Below are 16,742 nucleotides of genomic sequence, written 5' to 3'. Positions count from 1 at the left end.
AAAAAGTTTGATATTTTGGAGAGTACTGTCTCTGGTGGGAGAACCAACATTTCACAACTTAAAAAAAAAAACGTACTTGCAGAACTGATTTTTTACAACAGCACCTGGAATATTTTGTTCTGTTCCATCCTGAAAGTTGAACAGTTACACAAAATGGAGTTGTTCGTCCTCAATCAATTCTGCTCAGAGTAAGAAGTGTCAAGCCCTCCAGACACTTCCTAATTTTTCCTAGTGTTTAGAAAATTTAGCCTTTGAATGCTGATTCTTGATACTTCTTTGCCCATAATAGAACTAAATCCTCTCTGTAACATTTTAGAGTGGGAGGAAGCTATGCGATGTTTTGTTCTAGCTCTTTTTTCATCTAGTTAAAATATATTACCAGTCTTGAACTCTCGTTTGTTTAAAACAAGAAACCATTATTTCTCTTAACCTTAACAAGCCTGTGAGACTTGCACATTGGTTTTGATGACCATATTGCCATTGGTCTGTTGATTCATATCTGATTTGACTTTCTGTTTTTCAGACCTCCAGAATTGGGTGGGCCTCCTCCAGGAAAAGCAGTCTTATCTATGAATTGTCTGAGTTTCGGTGTGATAAGAGTGGATACAGAAGAGAAGTTGTCAGTGTTAACTGTACAGGATGTTGGTCAGATTATGCCTGGAGGTAGGAAAGCATTTCATGTAGGTTTAAGCATACTCCACGTAACTTATCTTTATTATTATACTTTTGCTGATGAAATAAATAAAAATGTCAAATGATAAATACCTTCAAGGTAGTATGACTTGCTTTTTGGTGCATTACTGAAACACATAATGATTAAGTACTGTCTCAACTAGATTATTCAATGTTTTCAGTAGAGATTAATCGACAATAAATTTGAATGACCATAGGTTTTGGTATGGGCAGATGCTTTTGGCTGGTCTGCAGAGTTGTGTTATTGTTCACTTGTTAGCATTAGTGCTGACTGACATACAGCTATGTAATAAAAAGTATAGCAGAACATAGCGTAGTAAGAAATACTGTCTTTCATTCAGGAGTGGTAGTCCACATGTTAGAATAAAATAGAATAGAATATTTCTGTGTAGGAATAGAATATTTCTATGTATTATATGTAAGAAGGGACCTACAGCGATCATCTAGTCCAACTGCCTGACTTTTTCAAGGGCTGACCAAAAGTTAAAGCATGTTAGTAAGGGCATTGTCCAAATGCCTCTTAAACACTGACAGGCTTGGGACATTGACCACCCGTCTAGGAAGACTGTTCCACTGTTTGACCACCCTCTTGGTAAAGACATGCTTCCTAATCTCCAGTCTAAACCTCCCCTGGCACAGCTTTGAACCATTCCTACACGTCCTGTCCCTGGATCCCAGGGAAAAGAGATCAGCACCTCCCTGTCTACTTCCCCTGCTCAGGAAGCTGTAAAGAGCAATGAGGTTGCCCCTCAGTCTCCTTTTCTCCAAACGAGACAAACATGCCTTCCAGCCCTGTCACCAGCTTTGTTGCCCTCCTCTGGACACGTTCACATACCTGGGATCACAGAGATGTGGTGGGATACAGTCTCTTTAGGAAGGACAGGAGAGAACAGGTTTTTTTATGTGAGGGAACAGTTGGAATGCATGGAGCTGACCTCAGTTGGCTCCTCATCCATCCTCAGAGCTTACAGGTAAGGATTAAAGAGCAGACCAGTATGGGTGACATTGTAGTGCGTGTCTGCTATAGACTGCCTCACGAGGAAGAAGTGCATGAAGCCTTCTGCAGACAGCTAGAAGCAGCCTCATGTTTCCAGGCCCTGGTCCTTGTGGGGGACTTCAGCCACCTCAATGTGTGCTGGAGGGACAACATGACAGGGCATAAGCAATCCAGGAGGTTCCTGGAGAGCATCAATGACAAATTCCTGACCCAAGTGATAGAGGAGCCAGCAAGGAGAGGGTCTTTGCTGGACCTCATACTCACAAATGAGGAGGCACTCGTTGGGAATGTGAAGGTCGAAGGCTACAGTGACCATGAGAGAGCAGAGTTCAAGATCCTGAGAGGACAGAGCAGGGCAAAAGCAAGATCACAACACTGCACTTCAGGAATGCAGACTTCAGCCTCTTCAGGGATCTGCTTGGTAGAGTCCCATGGGATAAGGCCCTGGAGGGGAGAAGGACCCAAGAAAGCTGGTTAATATTCAGGGATTACCTGCTCCAAGATCAAGAGCACTCCATCCCAAAGTGCTGGAAGTCAGGAAAAAATGCCAGGAGTCCTGCATGGATGAACAAGGAGCTCATGGCAGAAATCATTCATAATAAGGAAGTATACAGAAGGTGGAAGCAGGGGCAAGTAACCTGAAAGAAATACAGAGACACTGTCTGAGCATGCAGAAATGGGGTAAGGAAAGCCAAAGCCCAGCTGGAATTGAATCAGGGGAGGGGTGTTAAAGACAACAAAAAGGGCTTCTATAAATACATAGAAAAGAAAACCAAGGAGAATGTGGGCTTGCTGCTGAATGAGGCGGAGGACCCAGTGACACAGGACATGGAAAAGGCTGAGATACAGAATACCTTCTTCACCTCAGTCTTTACCATCCAGACTGGCTTTCAGAAATCCCAGGCCCTGGAGACCTGGGGGAAAGTCTGGAGCAAGGAAGACATGCCCTTGGTAGAACAGATGAAATTAAGGAATACTTAAGCAAACTGCACATGCACAAGTCCATGGGCCCTGATAGGATTCACTCATGAGTGCTGAGGGAGCTGTTTGATGTCATTGTGAGGCCACTCTCAACGATCTTTAAATGACCATGACGACTGGGAGAAGTGTCTGAGGGGTCAAGAAAAGCTAATGTCACTTCTGTCTTCAAGAAGGGCAAAAAGGAGAACCCAGGGAACTACAGGCTGGTCAGCCTCACCTCAAATGCTGCAAAGGTGATGGAACAACTAATTTCAGAAACCATTATCTCAGGCACATGGAGAACAAGAAAGTCATCAGGAGTAGTCAGCATGGATTCACCAAGAAGTCATGCTTGTCCAACCTGACTACCTTCTACAATGAAGTGACTGGCTTGGTAGATGAGGGGAGAGCAGTGGATATTGTCTGCCTTGACTTTGCTCAGGTTTTGGACACTGTCTCCTGTTACATCCTCACAGAGAAGCTGATGAAGTATGGGCTGGATGAAGTATGGGCTGTAACGGAACAACCGGGCCCATAGGGTGGTGATTGGTGGCGCAAAGTCGAGTTGGAGGCCAGTAACTAGCTGTGTAGCCCAGGGCTCAATAATGGCTCCAGTTCTCTTCAGCATCTTCATTAATGATCTGGATGATGGGGCAGAGTGTATCCTCAGCAAGTTTGTGGATGACACAAAGCTGGGAGAAATGGCTGACATGATTCTATACACCAGCAGGTTGTGCTGCCATCCATGAGGGACCTCGACAGGCTGAGGGAATGGTCTGACAGGAACCTCATGAAGTTCAACAAGGAGAAATGCAAAGCCCCGCTCCCTGGGGAGGAATAACCCCATGCACCAGGACATGCTGGGAGCCAACCATCTGGAGAGCAGCTTTGCAGAAAGCGCCCTGGGGTTCATGGTGGCCACCAAGTTGAACATGAGCCAGCAATGTGCCCTTGTGGCAAAGGCGGCTAATGGCGCACTGGGAGGAGTGTTGCCAGCAGGTCAAGGGAGGTGATCCTTCCCCTCTCCTCGGCAGTGGTGAGGCCACAACCTGCAGTACTGTGTCCATTTCTGGGCTCCCCAGTACAAGAGAGAGATGGAGCCACTGGGGTGAGTCCAGCGAAGCGTCACTAAGATGACTAAGGGACGGGAGCATCTCAGCATATGAGGAGAAGCTGAGAGACCTGGGACTGTTCAGCCTGGAAAAGAGAAGGCTCGGGGGGGATCTCATTAACATGTACAAATATCAGAAGGGAGGTTATAGAGAAGACTGAGTCAGGCTCTTTTCAGTGGACTCCCATGACAGAATAAGAGCCAATGGACACAAACTGAAACACATGAGCTTCCCTCTGAACAGAAGGAAAACTTTTTCCACTGTGAGGGTGACTAAACACTGGAATGGGTTGCCCAGAGAGGTTGTGGAGACTCCATTCTTGGAGATACTGAAAAGCTGTCTGGACATGGTCCTGGGTAACTGGCTCTAGGTGGCCCTGCTTGAGCTGAGGGGTTGGACCAGATGACCTCCAGAGGTCCCTTCCAACCTCAACCATTCTGACAGTCCCAGACTCTGGATATCCCAGCATACTGGTCAGTCCTGGATTAACCTCAGTTTCTTAATTACATCTGTTTGCAATGCCCAAGATATGGGCATTGTTCCCCAGCCCATTAAGTGGATTGTAGCAAGGAGACTTTGCCTCTTCCCTGTTGTTCTCTTTTGAGGCTAGGCTGCTGAGTCATGCATTATTTGGAGAGGGGAGCACTCTGAAGAAGATTAATAAAATTAGGGTGCCAAACCAGACCTAAGACTGTGGACAGTGACTGGGATCTGTGTCCTGAAAGACCACTTAGTGCCCTCTACGCCAGAAGTGAAGATGGCAACATCTAGGTTGGTAGTGTAATGTTCCCTGGCACTATCTGTCTGAGGATACCACTAGCTTCAGGCCCTGTCCTGACCTGGTCTGGGTGTCCTTGGAGCGGATGAGATACAGATATTTTTTTTTAATTCTCCTTACCCCTTCAGGTTTACTATGTAGTGACCAAAGAACCTGATTCGTTCTGGTCGTGCCCTTGGTACCTGTGGCTTTGCTGTTCTTGGTCCTATTACGAACCTCATGCCTTTCTGAGCTGTGGTTCCAAAGCCCTCCTCTCTGTAGAGCATTTACTCAAGGTAAAAATGAAGGGAAGAGCCATCTCTTGCTATTTCAGCAATTGCCTCTTCTCAGTACATCAAGGTCCTCGTTATGACTAAGAGGAGGCAGACACCTTTCCAGTCTGCTGATAAAAATTTCAGCCATCATGTAGCAAGTGGCGCTGATCTTGTTTTATTTTCCTCATTACTTCCAGAAGCATGGTGGTTCAGTTATTCTTACTGAACTTAAATTCACATTCAGAGCTTCCTCCTGCTACCAGTAAAAGACTGAGCAGAAGCTCTGTACTTCATACCAAAATAAAGGCAAAGGAGCCCTTCCTGTGAGGATTCATGTCTGACCTGGTTATTTTAACTGCAAAAAATTGAACATCTCTTTTCTGACCTTCTAAGTAGATAGGCAAGGTGAGATATTCAAAATATTCTTCTGGGAGCAAGGGCTTTGTGGCCAGCAGGAGGGTTTTAATACGTTCCTAGATATGTTCATAGAACCATATGCATTCTACAGATCCTGTTAGAGTTCGGTGTGCCAGGTAACCTCAGGCAGGTGGTATCTGGGTGCATCTGTGAAAAATCCTTGTGTCCTCTTTGCTCTGGCAGTTACCATTATATCACCATTATATCTCTTTTGTGCTTATGATCCTTATGAGGTAGGTGGGCCAGGTAATTTACAGCAAAATGACTTCTGCTTCAACTTCACACCCTAGGAAGTAAGGTTGTAAAGGCAGGCCAATGTGAATACAGTCATTGAGGATAATGACTATGCATTGTTGTGTGGCCTCAGTGTGAAAACATGAGTGCAGGAAAAAAGAGTATGGCGACTTAATCTGACTTAATAGCTTCTGAATTGCTTCATCTGAATGTTCAGATTCAGGTCTGCAAAGACCCAGAAGACGGTCAGCTGCAACTGGATTCTATGTCTCAACAGAATGGTTATATTTCCATTTCAACTAGAATACAGATGGCATGGACTACTACTGCTATCTGGTTTGACTGTTAAGACTACTGATGTCCCCTTGAAATCCCACTGAAATTTAGCTGTGCTCCCGATCTTCTATTTAGATTATGGGTTAGTCACAGGAACATGGAGGGAATAAGTTTTCCTGCCCTTCAGGTAGTCATGGATCTGCTGGTGATCCGACTGAGGTTGAACTGGATGTTGGTCCGGTTTTTGAGAGTTCAGAAAAAGTGGTATTTGATGCAGAATCGATGAAAACCTTTCTTTGGATCAGTTTATCACATGAAGATCCTCCTGGCTTTGCTGTAGTCTAGCTCTCTGGGCAGAGTGTGCTTGACTACAGTAAGCCACAAAGCAGCCTACAGTTGTGTTGCACATTAAGCTACTCTTCATATTCAACCGTTACAGCTGTAAGTCCACTTGGTTAATATTCCATAGTGCATTTGCTCAGCGGCAGGTTCAAGTCTGCCTTATGATGTTGGAAGAATTACTTGTATGTTTGTGGGTAAGTAATGTCACCTTCCTCTTCTATGTAAGACGTTAATGAAGAACTTGGCCCTGTCCTTGTGAAATGCTTAATTGGGTAGCAAGAGGGATATTTGACAAAACTCCTTCTCCTTTGTCATATGCCTTGGAGCATTGTCTGGCAAATCTAATGGATCCTTCTCGTTTAGGATACAATTGACAACACTACCATGACTTTCCACATTAGTAAGAAACATCGAGTGACTTGTCGGATTGTGTGAGGGGAGAACAGTTAAGTGTGTATCCGTTTAGTGCCTTGAAGTGGTATGACTTGTAATTGATGGCTATTGCTATTTTAAAATATAGTAGTAAGTGACAAAACTACTTGTACGTTAAGCAGAAGTTGGGCAACTTAATTAATTAACTCTTTTAAAACTCTGATCAGCATTGAGCTATCAGTATCTGGGGCAGATTAGCTTCAGTTTGGCCAAATGATAAAAATTCCAGGTCTGAAGGTATATTTTAGCAGAAATTTCTCTGTGTGTTTCTTAAGTTAGAACATATGCAATAGAGTTCTTTCTAGAGGATAATCCAATGACTTTGTTCCCTGTGTCTCTTAAAAAGAAAAAAAATTGTTAAAAGCTTCCTTCAGAGTAGGAAGAAAGTAAAAAGGTTAGCAGTTATTTATAGATGTGTGCCAAATGAAAAGAAATTAATGACTTAAGGAAATTAATGACTTATTTTCAAATGAGTCTGCATGTACATTCTAACGGTGCCTCACTGTGCCTTACCTTGTAAGATTTGTGCTTTTTCCTATGTAGTGTTCATGGAGGATGTACTCTGTCCATTCTCACTTGGTGTTTGGCATACAGGAGAGAACATACCACCATTTCCTTTCCTGTTAGTTGCCCTCTTGAATTACTCTGCTGACTGATGAGTTTTGCTCTTTATCTGGTTTGGTTTTGTATTTTTTTCCTTTCCTTAGGTTGCTGTGCTTTCACCAAAGGCCTAATTTGAGTGAGATGCCTTCCCTGAAGGCTTTGTTCCATTTTCTGATCCTCATTGAATACATTCAAGGTCTTGGAAGTGACTATGTGCCCTAGTCTTTCAAACATCTTATCACATAGGAGCTCACATTCCTGAATTTCATTTGGTCAAACGATCTGTGAAAGTAGTCTCCTAGCCAAGAACTAGTAGTCATGCTGAGGCTTGTTCAGTCAAGCCAAATTGTTCTGATCTCATTACCCTTAGAGATCCCTGTCGTACTTTATTCAGGAACCAGCTGGTTAAAAGGTCATAGATCAAGTGTCCACTTTTGCCCACATTTTCTTCAGATGTTTCTATTTGTTCTGAGACACTGAGCCCACCTGCTATGGGGATCTTATTCAACAGACCCCCTCAGCACCAGGATCATGTCTTATGTCACTGCTGTTTAACCCATAAGCCACCCTTGATTCTCTTCAGTTGTCTTGACTGTTCACTTTCATTCACCTTGAATGCCAATCAGAAGAGCCACCAGGGAAGTGCAAGCATCCACGAAGAAATCTTCCCATCGAAGACAGAATGGGAATTCTACATGACAACATTCCTCTGGAATCTTTTCTGCAGCTCCTGGAGGGATGATGTTTTGCCTCACCTGTTGACCACCTTGGGCTATTTTGCATGATTTCTGTCTGGGACTGACATTGCTGAGAAGTAATATTTGACTCGTAACAATCTTTAGTTCATTTTTTCAAATTGGACTGGTAAAGATGGTAGGAAGAGTACCAAACCTCTCTTCTTCTGCCTGTTTTGTGCCTTCAGCTTTCACATCAACTGGGATGTGATTGCCATGTCATCTGTCATCTTTGAAGCTTATTATGCGTTATGCTTGGACCTGGATATGGATGCTTTGGGTATTCAGTTAAGTTTACCTCCCTGATACTTCCTGACTAAATGTTTCCATTCTTTTACAGGGATCCTTCCCACATTCTTTTTTTGACAGGAGAGTAACCCTCTCTAATCCAGACGATCTATATCCCTACAGCTCCTAATCATACAAAGGCTAATTCATAGAAAGAGTGCTGCAGCAGTTATGTTCTTATACTCAAGCAGAAAACTTTGGGTTCGTGCCAGATCTTAGGCTTCTACAAGATGAACTTATGCATATACAGTTTCAAGTTCTGGATTGTGACTGTATTCAGTATCTTTCCCAGAAGTTCAAGGAGAATGGTTCAGATTTCTCAAATGGCAGGATGCTTACTTTGTCTCCAGTCTATGGATGTCTTGGATGTTATTGTTTCTTTTGTCCATGTCTCATCAAACATTTTCCCAGGTTCTGGTAGTTACCACGATGCATCTTCACTGCAGAGGAATCTGGTTCCTTTATCTCAGTGCCTGATTTGTGAAAGGAGTTGTTACAGAACAACTTTGTGAAGCTTTCAGTCTTTTTCCTTAGATTGTGAATGTGAGATAGCAGTACCTCATTCCCACTCAATCCTTAGAATTTATCATAGTAATCAGTTCTGTGTGTTCCACTTGGAACAGAGAACTTGCCTTGGAGAACTGCAGGACATCTTCTCTTGGACATCTGTGGCAATGTATACACTTGTGATGAGATGTTTTCTTCCAATTTAAATTTTGTGCTTTGGATGCTTGTGTGACCACCTTTAGAGTCTAGATTCTTGTTCATTCTTATCTAGGAAGTTGGCTTGCTTTATGCCTTTTGCCCTTCCCAGAAGAGCAGGGGATTCAGGTCCTTGCATTGGACATCCCCATAAGCTGTTTTCTTCAAAGATTGAGTTTCTCTGGAAATCCTGCAAATACCTCCCACAGTGGTGGTAGAGGCATTTTATCCTAGCCTTTTAGTATTTTTCCTAAGGCTTCATGCTTCTAGAACAGAAGTTATAACTAAAGACTGTAGCGCAAGGAGGGCCCTCTTGTTTTTATTCTCATGGACCCAGACCTTCTAGGAAGACTTGCTTGCTACAAGAAGATCCTGGATCTACTGTTGGCATACAGTAACAATCCAAATGGACATCAGTTGCATATGGGTCCACTATGAAACTGTGAAAGTGGAACAAGAGAGCACTTTCTAACACTCATCAGGCACCTTTGGTAGTAGCCTTCTGCTGTGCAAGGCTCTTGACATTCTTCTTGCTTTTATGCTGTGCTGGTCTTGAAACATCCAAAGCTGAATCCAGTCTTTGGTAGGGCATCAGTGCCGTCATTGGTTCGCACAGTAGGATTCTCATCCTCTGCCAGAAATCTCATGGCAGGGCTAACTGCTGAGAGTCACCATCTATAAGAATGTACATGTGGACTCATTTGAAGAAAGAAAGCTTTCTTAGCAGTAATCAGTATTCTTCATGATGTGTAGTCCACGTGTACATTCCCATCCCATCTGCTTTTCCCTTCTCTCTAATTCTTTTTCAGATGCAATGCTGTTGAGAGAGACTGAAATGGTGCATGCACTCTCTTGTATGCCACACATGAAGCAGGAAAAGGAGTAGAGGCAAGAGTACAGGCTCTACAGGCAGGGCAGAACTATACCTCCTGTTAGAATGTATGTGTAGACTACCTGTGTCGTACATTGGTTACTGGTAAGTATTTTTTTTTTTACTTGATTAGGGTGATAGGATTGTCCTTGGACTTGATGGATGGAGCATCATTTGGGTTCTGTAGGACAATCTGTTGGTTTTTCCATGTTTGTGAATGAGTTGAGGACTGCAGCATTTGTGTATGCCTACAAATTGCTGCAGAATTGCTGGAGAAATCCAGTTATTAACACTTCTCTCTGCATCATTACTTAAGCGTTACAGAGTTCTGAGATTAACTCAAGTTATTTCCTGTGGTAATAAACTATTTATTCTGTTTCAATTTACCATTAAGTTTTAAATGGCCTTTTTTCCAGTTTCTCCTCCAAAATTGCAAAATGTGTTTTTTGCACGACTAACTGATAGTTTATACTGTATAATTTAATTCCAGCCTTCTAGTTCATAAGTATAATTTTCAGCAACTGAAACTGTTGTTCTAATTTGGACTTGGACCTGTACTAGAACTTGAGTGGTGGCGTCTTATTTGGTCACCGAAGGTTATCATTGCATGGTTCCAAACATTTTTATTAATAAATGCTAGTTGTTCTGATAGATAATTTGTATGAAACCAAGATAATTTAGAGGTTGATCTATTGGTAGGGTGAATTATTGTTCAGACCTAAGTTGTTGAGAACTGAAGACTTCTCTGAGATTAGAAAAATGTACCTATGAACCTGTTCTACCAGCAGAGTTGTTGATCCATGCTTGCAGCAGAGCTGGCTTTATCACGTATTAGTATCAAAGATAACGTGCCGCTTTCCGTTAATGATTTCTTTTCATTCTAGTTGAACAGTGGTAAAAGTAAGGGCTCTCTGTACATCACTTAAGATTAGCTAAATTAGAAAACAGTAATGCTGTCCTTCATAATGGCTGTTGTAAGCCTTATCTGGGCTTCCCATCTGACATATGCTTCATGGCCAAAACATTCAAAAGATCCTGATAGAAACAAGCCAACTAAATAAATTTCTGATACCTCTGGGGTCTTGTGGTTGTTTTCTTTTCTTTGATATACTATGCATGACCACAAAGTACTCTGATAATCTGAGTTGGAAGCAAACACAATGTGAAAGGGCAGAACATTACTTTATGGCATAGTCTGTGTTATTTTTCAAAGGCTCTGTTTATTTTTTATTGACCCAGGTAGCCATTTTGATTTCTTTGTTAGTCTTTAATCTTAAGTACTAAGCTAAACTTCCTTGCTCCATCATGCCTTCTCCCTCCATATCCTTCTTCCTTTCCCTTTTGGACTAGAAAAGGACAAATCCAGACTGCTTAAGCAAGGACTCTACTTAGCCAGAGAAACCTCTGAGAAAACAGTGGCTTCAGAAGTAAAATATAACCAGTAGCCTGAGCAAAGCTCAGTGTAATATTTGGTTTACAAGTGTGTATATCCTTGATTTAAAATAAGAAAATTTCAGTGTAAGAAGACTTCTGAGATTTCAGAAGAAAATTAGTAAGTATAATAGCAGTAGGACCTTTATGAAATGCAATCCTTTTAATGAGTTGGAGAAGTTCATCAAACTGAGGATAGGGAAGAGATAATATGTAGTTACAGGAGCAAGTTCAGTAAGGGACAACTCTGTGAGATGAGTTGTCTATGGTCTCCAAATAATAGTTGGTAGACTGGCCTGCTTTGAAACAAGGTGGGAATTAATGCAGAAAAATCATTGACCTGACAGTGAGAGAATAAAACAGCCTAGTTTTCTCTCCATTTCTAATGTGTTTCTCACATAACTTAAGGGATGATACTACGAATACCAAAGTGTGCAATAAATGAAAAGAATGGTACGTCTGTAATCGGTATCTTCTTATCGGTATCTTCTTATTTTTCATCTTTATTCTCATACATGCTTGTACTTGATCAAACCATCTGCCTTCAAGTTGAAAAGCAATTGCTATGGTTTTGGATTCAGTTGCAGCTGATGTGTAGGCTGTGAAGCACTGTAAAAAAAAAAAATTGCCTTTGTGAACTTGCATCTTTAAACTTGGAGAACACATTACAAAGGCTGTCAAAAAGACAGAGCTCTCTTGCATGCTGTGTTTTTGCATGTCAGTGGCAAAGCAACTTCTGTGTCAGCTGCTGAAGCATACCAATGCTATGATTCTGTGTTCTTCCTCTCCCTGTAGCAAACGTGTGTGTTGTGAAGGTGGATGGGACTCCTTATTTGTGTAAAGCCGATGAGGTTGGAGAAATATGTGTGAATTCAAGTGCAACTGGGATGGCATATTTCGGCCTCCTTGGTATCACCAAGAATGTGTTCGAGGTTTGTATTTCTCTTTGTAATGTAAAGTTTCATTGTTACATTTCTAGTATTTCTTCTCACAAATAAACTTATTTTTTCCTTAAACTTCCTTTCTTATTTTATTAGAAAAAGCCCTGGCCAAATACACTTTGCTTCATTCTTTATCAGAACTCGAAATTCTGTCTCTCATAACCAAAAATACAAAGTACCTTCAGCAGTCAATCAGCTGCCTCTATGTTCTGCTATCCAGTGTTGTGCCTATGTTAGCATTTAAATTCATCTTAGTTCTGTGTTAACACAGCAGTCTTATGTAAAGTTACCTGAAGACATTCCAAGTTTATTAGTGTGCAGCTTGGGACATAGAGTTAGAAGTTAGTCCAGTATTTGTGAGCTTCTTCATACAATCAAAATGCATTTGTTCAGATATAATAAATTATTTAGAAAAGCTTCCTTGGTGTATTGCAAACAGTATGTGCATTTCAAAATCAACTTTAGTGTTGCTTTGCTGTAATGCTTAGAACACTAAACAGTTTGCTGTTGGATATATGAAATTACGTTCCTAGGTATATGGAAGAAGAGCTAGTAAGGATGATAGCATAACAGTCATATGCCTTGTAGTTTTTCAAAGTAAAACAAAAGCGATCTTTCTGCCCAGATTTCTCCTTGCAGTGGTACCCCAATTTCATGTTTTCCCTTTTCTGGCAAGAAAGGAGTGAAAGTCCTTTGGGAGTCACACACACAGTAGTGTTATGCTGGGTGGCAGTTTGAAGACTTGGCTGAAGTATGGAGTTCTATCAGAGAGATGAAAGAAATCCTGACCATAGTCTTCTCTTTCAAAAAAAGCTCTTTTTGTCAGCTTGCCAAGCCTCAGCACTTTAAACAGCTTAGCTTTCAGCACTGTCCTTAGCTAGTAAGAGAGCCAGTGAGAAACCTGATGTAATGGAAGAGTTGGGGCGTGGGGGGAAGGCAAGGAAACCACCTGAGCAGATGAGAGGAACTTGATGAGCTTAATGCTTTTGCTCTGGTTCTCTGTTGTAGGCCGTCCCATAATTGGAGCAAACTTAACTTTCTCAAATTTCTGATAGCATAGCGTTTGTCACAATTGAAGTGTTATGCCTGGGTACATATCTCATCGGGGATGTTAACAGTAACAACAGAAAGACTTTCTGATTAAGTGCCATATGAGTGCATACTATAAAACCTGATTTAAAGAGTGGTGTGATCTCTTGTTATGAAGACTAAGTAGCTGAGAAAAAGATAAGAAGGCTACCACAGAGTTAAGAATTGATGTGCTCTTCATTATTCAAAAAGCTGTTCTTTATACTTGACATGATAGTAACTGTTGTCATCGGGTAATTTTTCAACTGAGCGTAGAGCTGCAATAAAACAGAGGCAGAATGCATTTTAACTTCACTTTTCTTAATAGTACTGTGAATGTCTGAATACTTATGTGTTCTTTCAGGCCATTCCAGTGACGGCAGCCGGTGTGCCTGTTTCAGACCAACCCTTTACAAGAACAGGATTGCTTGGCTTTGTGGGTCCGGTAAGTGTGAATGAGCCATCTGGGGCCCTGCTTTGTCCTGACTCCCAACTCTTAAGTGATGCCCCTGAATTCAGCAGAATTCTGTGTCAGGACAGTAACCTCAATATTGTTGGCTTTAGTCAGGCATGTATCACCAGGAGTCTGGAGGTTTTTCCCCTCTATTTCTAATCCTGTATTCTTTTCAGGACTATTTGGTGTTTGTGGTAGGAAAATTGGACGGGCTAATGACAGTTAGTGGCCGCAGGCACAATGCGGATGATGTGGTAGCCACCGCATTGGCAGTCGAACCCATGAAGTTTGTCTATCGGGGAAGGTGAGTATATTAAAAACTTCATCACTGCTGATTGGACTTTGTTGCTCCTTTTTTCACCCGCAAACAATCAACAAGTAACATAGTGTACACAGGAGCTCTGCATGTGAATTTTTACATGCGTATTTTGTAGGAAAGATGGCACGAGGTTGCGATATGCCAGATAAGAACTTGGCTGTCCGTGCTAACTTGGAAGACAAATATTGACACCCTGCTTTATGCATAATAGATGTAAAATTACTTTCACGTAGTATAAACGTAGGTCTTTAATTGTCTGTTTACAGCTTCTTTCACAGCTTCTCTTAAGGCAGTCAAATGAAGCTTGTATGCCAAGTGTAAAACAGAACTCCCCTTTGTCCACCTGAGCCTTTCATGCAGAGTGGCCTAGGGAAGAACTTTGCAGCATGTTCTAAAGAACAGACTAGGAGTGCTGGGGCTGCTGAAGGACCTTCAAAGATAGTACGTGTTGTATCACCAACCTTATTGCTCTTCAGTGGTCAATGGCTCAATGTCCTGATGGAGATCAGTGATGAGTGGTGTCCCTCAGGAGCCCATATTAGCACCAGTACTGCTTAATATCTTCATCAACAACATAGTGGGATCAAGTGCACCCTCAGCAAATTTGCAGATGACACCAAGCTGAGTGGTGTGGTTGACATGCCTGAGGGATGGGATGCCTTTCAGAGGGACCTGGACAAGCTCGAGACACGGGCCCATGTGAACTTCATGAGGCTCAATAAGGCCAAGTGCAAGGTCCTGCACATGGGTTGGGGCAACCTCCAGTATCAGTACAGGCTGGGGGATAAAGGGGTTGAGTGCAGCCCTGTGAAGAAGGTGAAGGGGGTACTGGTGGATGAAAAACTGGACACAAGCCGGCAATGTGCGCTCGCAGCCCAGAAAGCAAACCATATCCTGGGCTGCATCAAAAGAAGCATGGCCAGCAGGTTGAGGGAGGTGATTCTGAGACCCCACCTGGAGTACTGCATCCCGCTCTGGAGTCCTCAGCACAGGAAAGATATGGATCTGTTGGAGTGGGTCCAGAGGAAGGCCACAAAAATGATCAGAGGGATCATGGAATCATAGAATCGTCAAGGTTGGAAAAGACCCTTAAGATCATCGAGTCCAACCGTCAACCTATCACTGCCAAGTCCATCTATACCATGTCTTCAAGCACCGTATCTATCCGTTCTTTAAATACCTCCAGGGATGGAGACTCAACCACTTCCCTGGGCAGCCTGTTCCAATGCTTGACCACCCTCTCGGTGAAGAAGTTTTTCCTAATGTCTAACCTAAACCTCCCCTGGTGCAGCTTGAGGCCGTTTCCTGTCATTCTATCACTCGTTACTAGGGAGAAGAGGCTGACCCCCACCTCGCTACAACCTCCTTTCAGGTAGTTGTAGAGAGCAATAAGGTCTTCCCTCAGCCTCCTCTTCTCTAGGCTAAACAACCCCAGTTCCCTCAGCCGCTCCTCATAAGACATGTGCTCTAGACCCTTCACCAACTTCGTTGCCCTCCTCTGGACACGCTCCAGCACCTTGATGTCCTTCTTGTAGTCAGGGGCCCAAAACTGAACACAGTACTCGAGGTGCGGCCTCACCAGTGCTGAGTACAGGGGCACTATCACCTCCCTGGTCCTGCTGGCCACACTCTTCCTGATACAAGCCAGGATGCCATTGGCCCTCTTGGCCACCTGGGCACACTGCTGGCTCATGTTCAGGCGGCTGTCAACCAACACCCCTAGGTCCTTTTCTACCAGGCAGCTCTCCAGCCACTCCTCCCCCAGCCTGTAGCATTGCATGGGGTTGTTGTGACCCAAGTGCAGGACCCGGCACTTAGCCTTGTTGAATCTCATGCAGTTGGCCCTGGCCCATCGATCCAGCCTGTCCAGGTCCCTCTGTAGGGCCTTCCTACCCTCCAGCAGATCAACACTCCCACCCAACTTGGTGTCATCTGCAAACTTACTGAGGGTGCACTCGATCCCCTCATGCAGATCATCAATGAAGATATTGAACAGGACCAGCCCCAGTCCTGAGCCCTGGGGAACACCTCTCCTATGAAGAGGAATACCTCTCCTATGAAGACAGGCTGAGAGAGTTGGGGTTGTACAGCCTGGAGAAGAGAAGGCTCAGAAGGCTCTGAGGAGACCTTATTGTGGCGTTTCATACTTAAAGAGGGCTTATAAGAAAGCTGAGGACAAACTTTTTAGTGGGGCCTGTAGCTGTAGGAAAAGGTGTAATGGTTTCAAACTACAAGAGTGTAGATTCAGGCTAGATCTAAGGAAGAAATTTTTTATTATGAGGGTGGTGAAACACTAGAACAGGTTGCCCAGAGAGGCTGTACATGCCCCATCCCTAGAAACATTCAAGGACAGGCTGGATGGGGCTCTGAGCAACCTGATCTAGTTGAAGATGTCCCTGCTTATTGCAGGGAAGGTTGGAATAGATGACCTTTAAAGGTCCCTTCCAACCCAAAACATTCTGTGTTTCTATGAAAGTTGAGCTTTCCTCATTTTTGCATCACTTGTGCAACTGACATGTCATAAAAATAATGGCACATACCTGGTTGAGGCATTATTAATATTTTATCTTAGAAGATGCAAGCCTAAAACTAATTTAATTCACAAATGGGAATAATTATTTTTCAGTGCAAGCATTGACAGACATGCTGGTCAGTAATTTGGCATAGTTGTTGTCTTTCAGAAGGGACATCATATGTAGATGCAACAAGTTTTGCATGCATGATGGAGTTATATAGGCAAGGTTGGCCACAGCCCCTGCACGTATGGAACCTGCCTGTGTTAAACGCGTGCTACGTTGGTGACTGCAAATTCACTTAACCCCCAACAGAAATAAAC

General features: G+C 43.0%; 1 protein-coding gene across 5 annotated transcripts in view; it reads left to right on the top strand.

The window, feature by feature from the left end:
* Positions 1 to 16,742, top strand: part of DIP2A (DIP2 acetate--CoA ligase A) — a 132,726-nt gene that overhangs the window by 91,612 nt on the left and 24,372 nt on the right. For all 5 annotated transcript variants that reach the window (XM_087731445.1, XM_087731444.1, XM_087731447.1 and 2 more), the window contains 4 exons: positions 524 to 663; positions 11,920 to 12,056; positions 13,498 to 13,578; positions 13,764 to 13,891. In XM_087731445.1, coding sequence (XP_087587571.1) covers positions 524 to 663; positions 11,920 to 12,056; positions 13,498 to 13,578; positions 13,764 to 13,891 — 486 coding nt within the window. The remainder of the gene's footprint in view (positions 1 to 523; positions 664 to 11,919; positions 12,057 to 13,497; positions 13,579 to 13,763; positions 13,892 to 16,742) is intronic.

The sequence above is a fragment of the Nipponia nippon genome, unplaced genomic scaffold (genome assembly GCF_047370975.1).
Source record: "Nipponia nippon isolate SJK-2023a ecotype South Korea unplaced genomic scaffold, ASM4737097v1 scaffold_5, whole genome shotgun sequence".
NCBI lineage: Eukaryota > Metazoa > Chordata > Aves > Pelecaniformes > Threskiornithidae > Nipponia > Nipponia nippon.
This window is presented reverse-complemented; position numbering and strand designations above follow the sequence as displayed.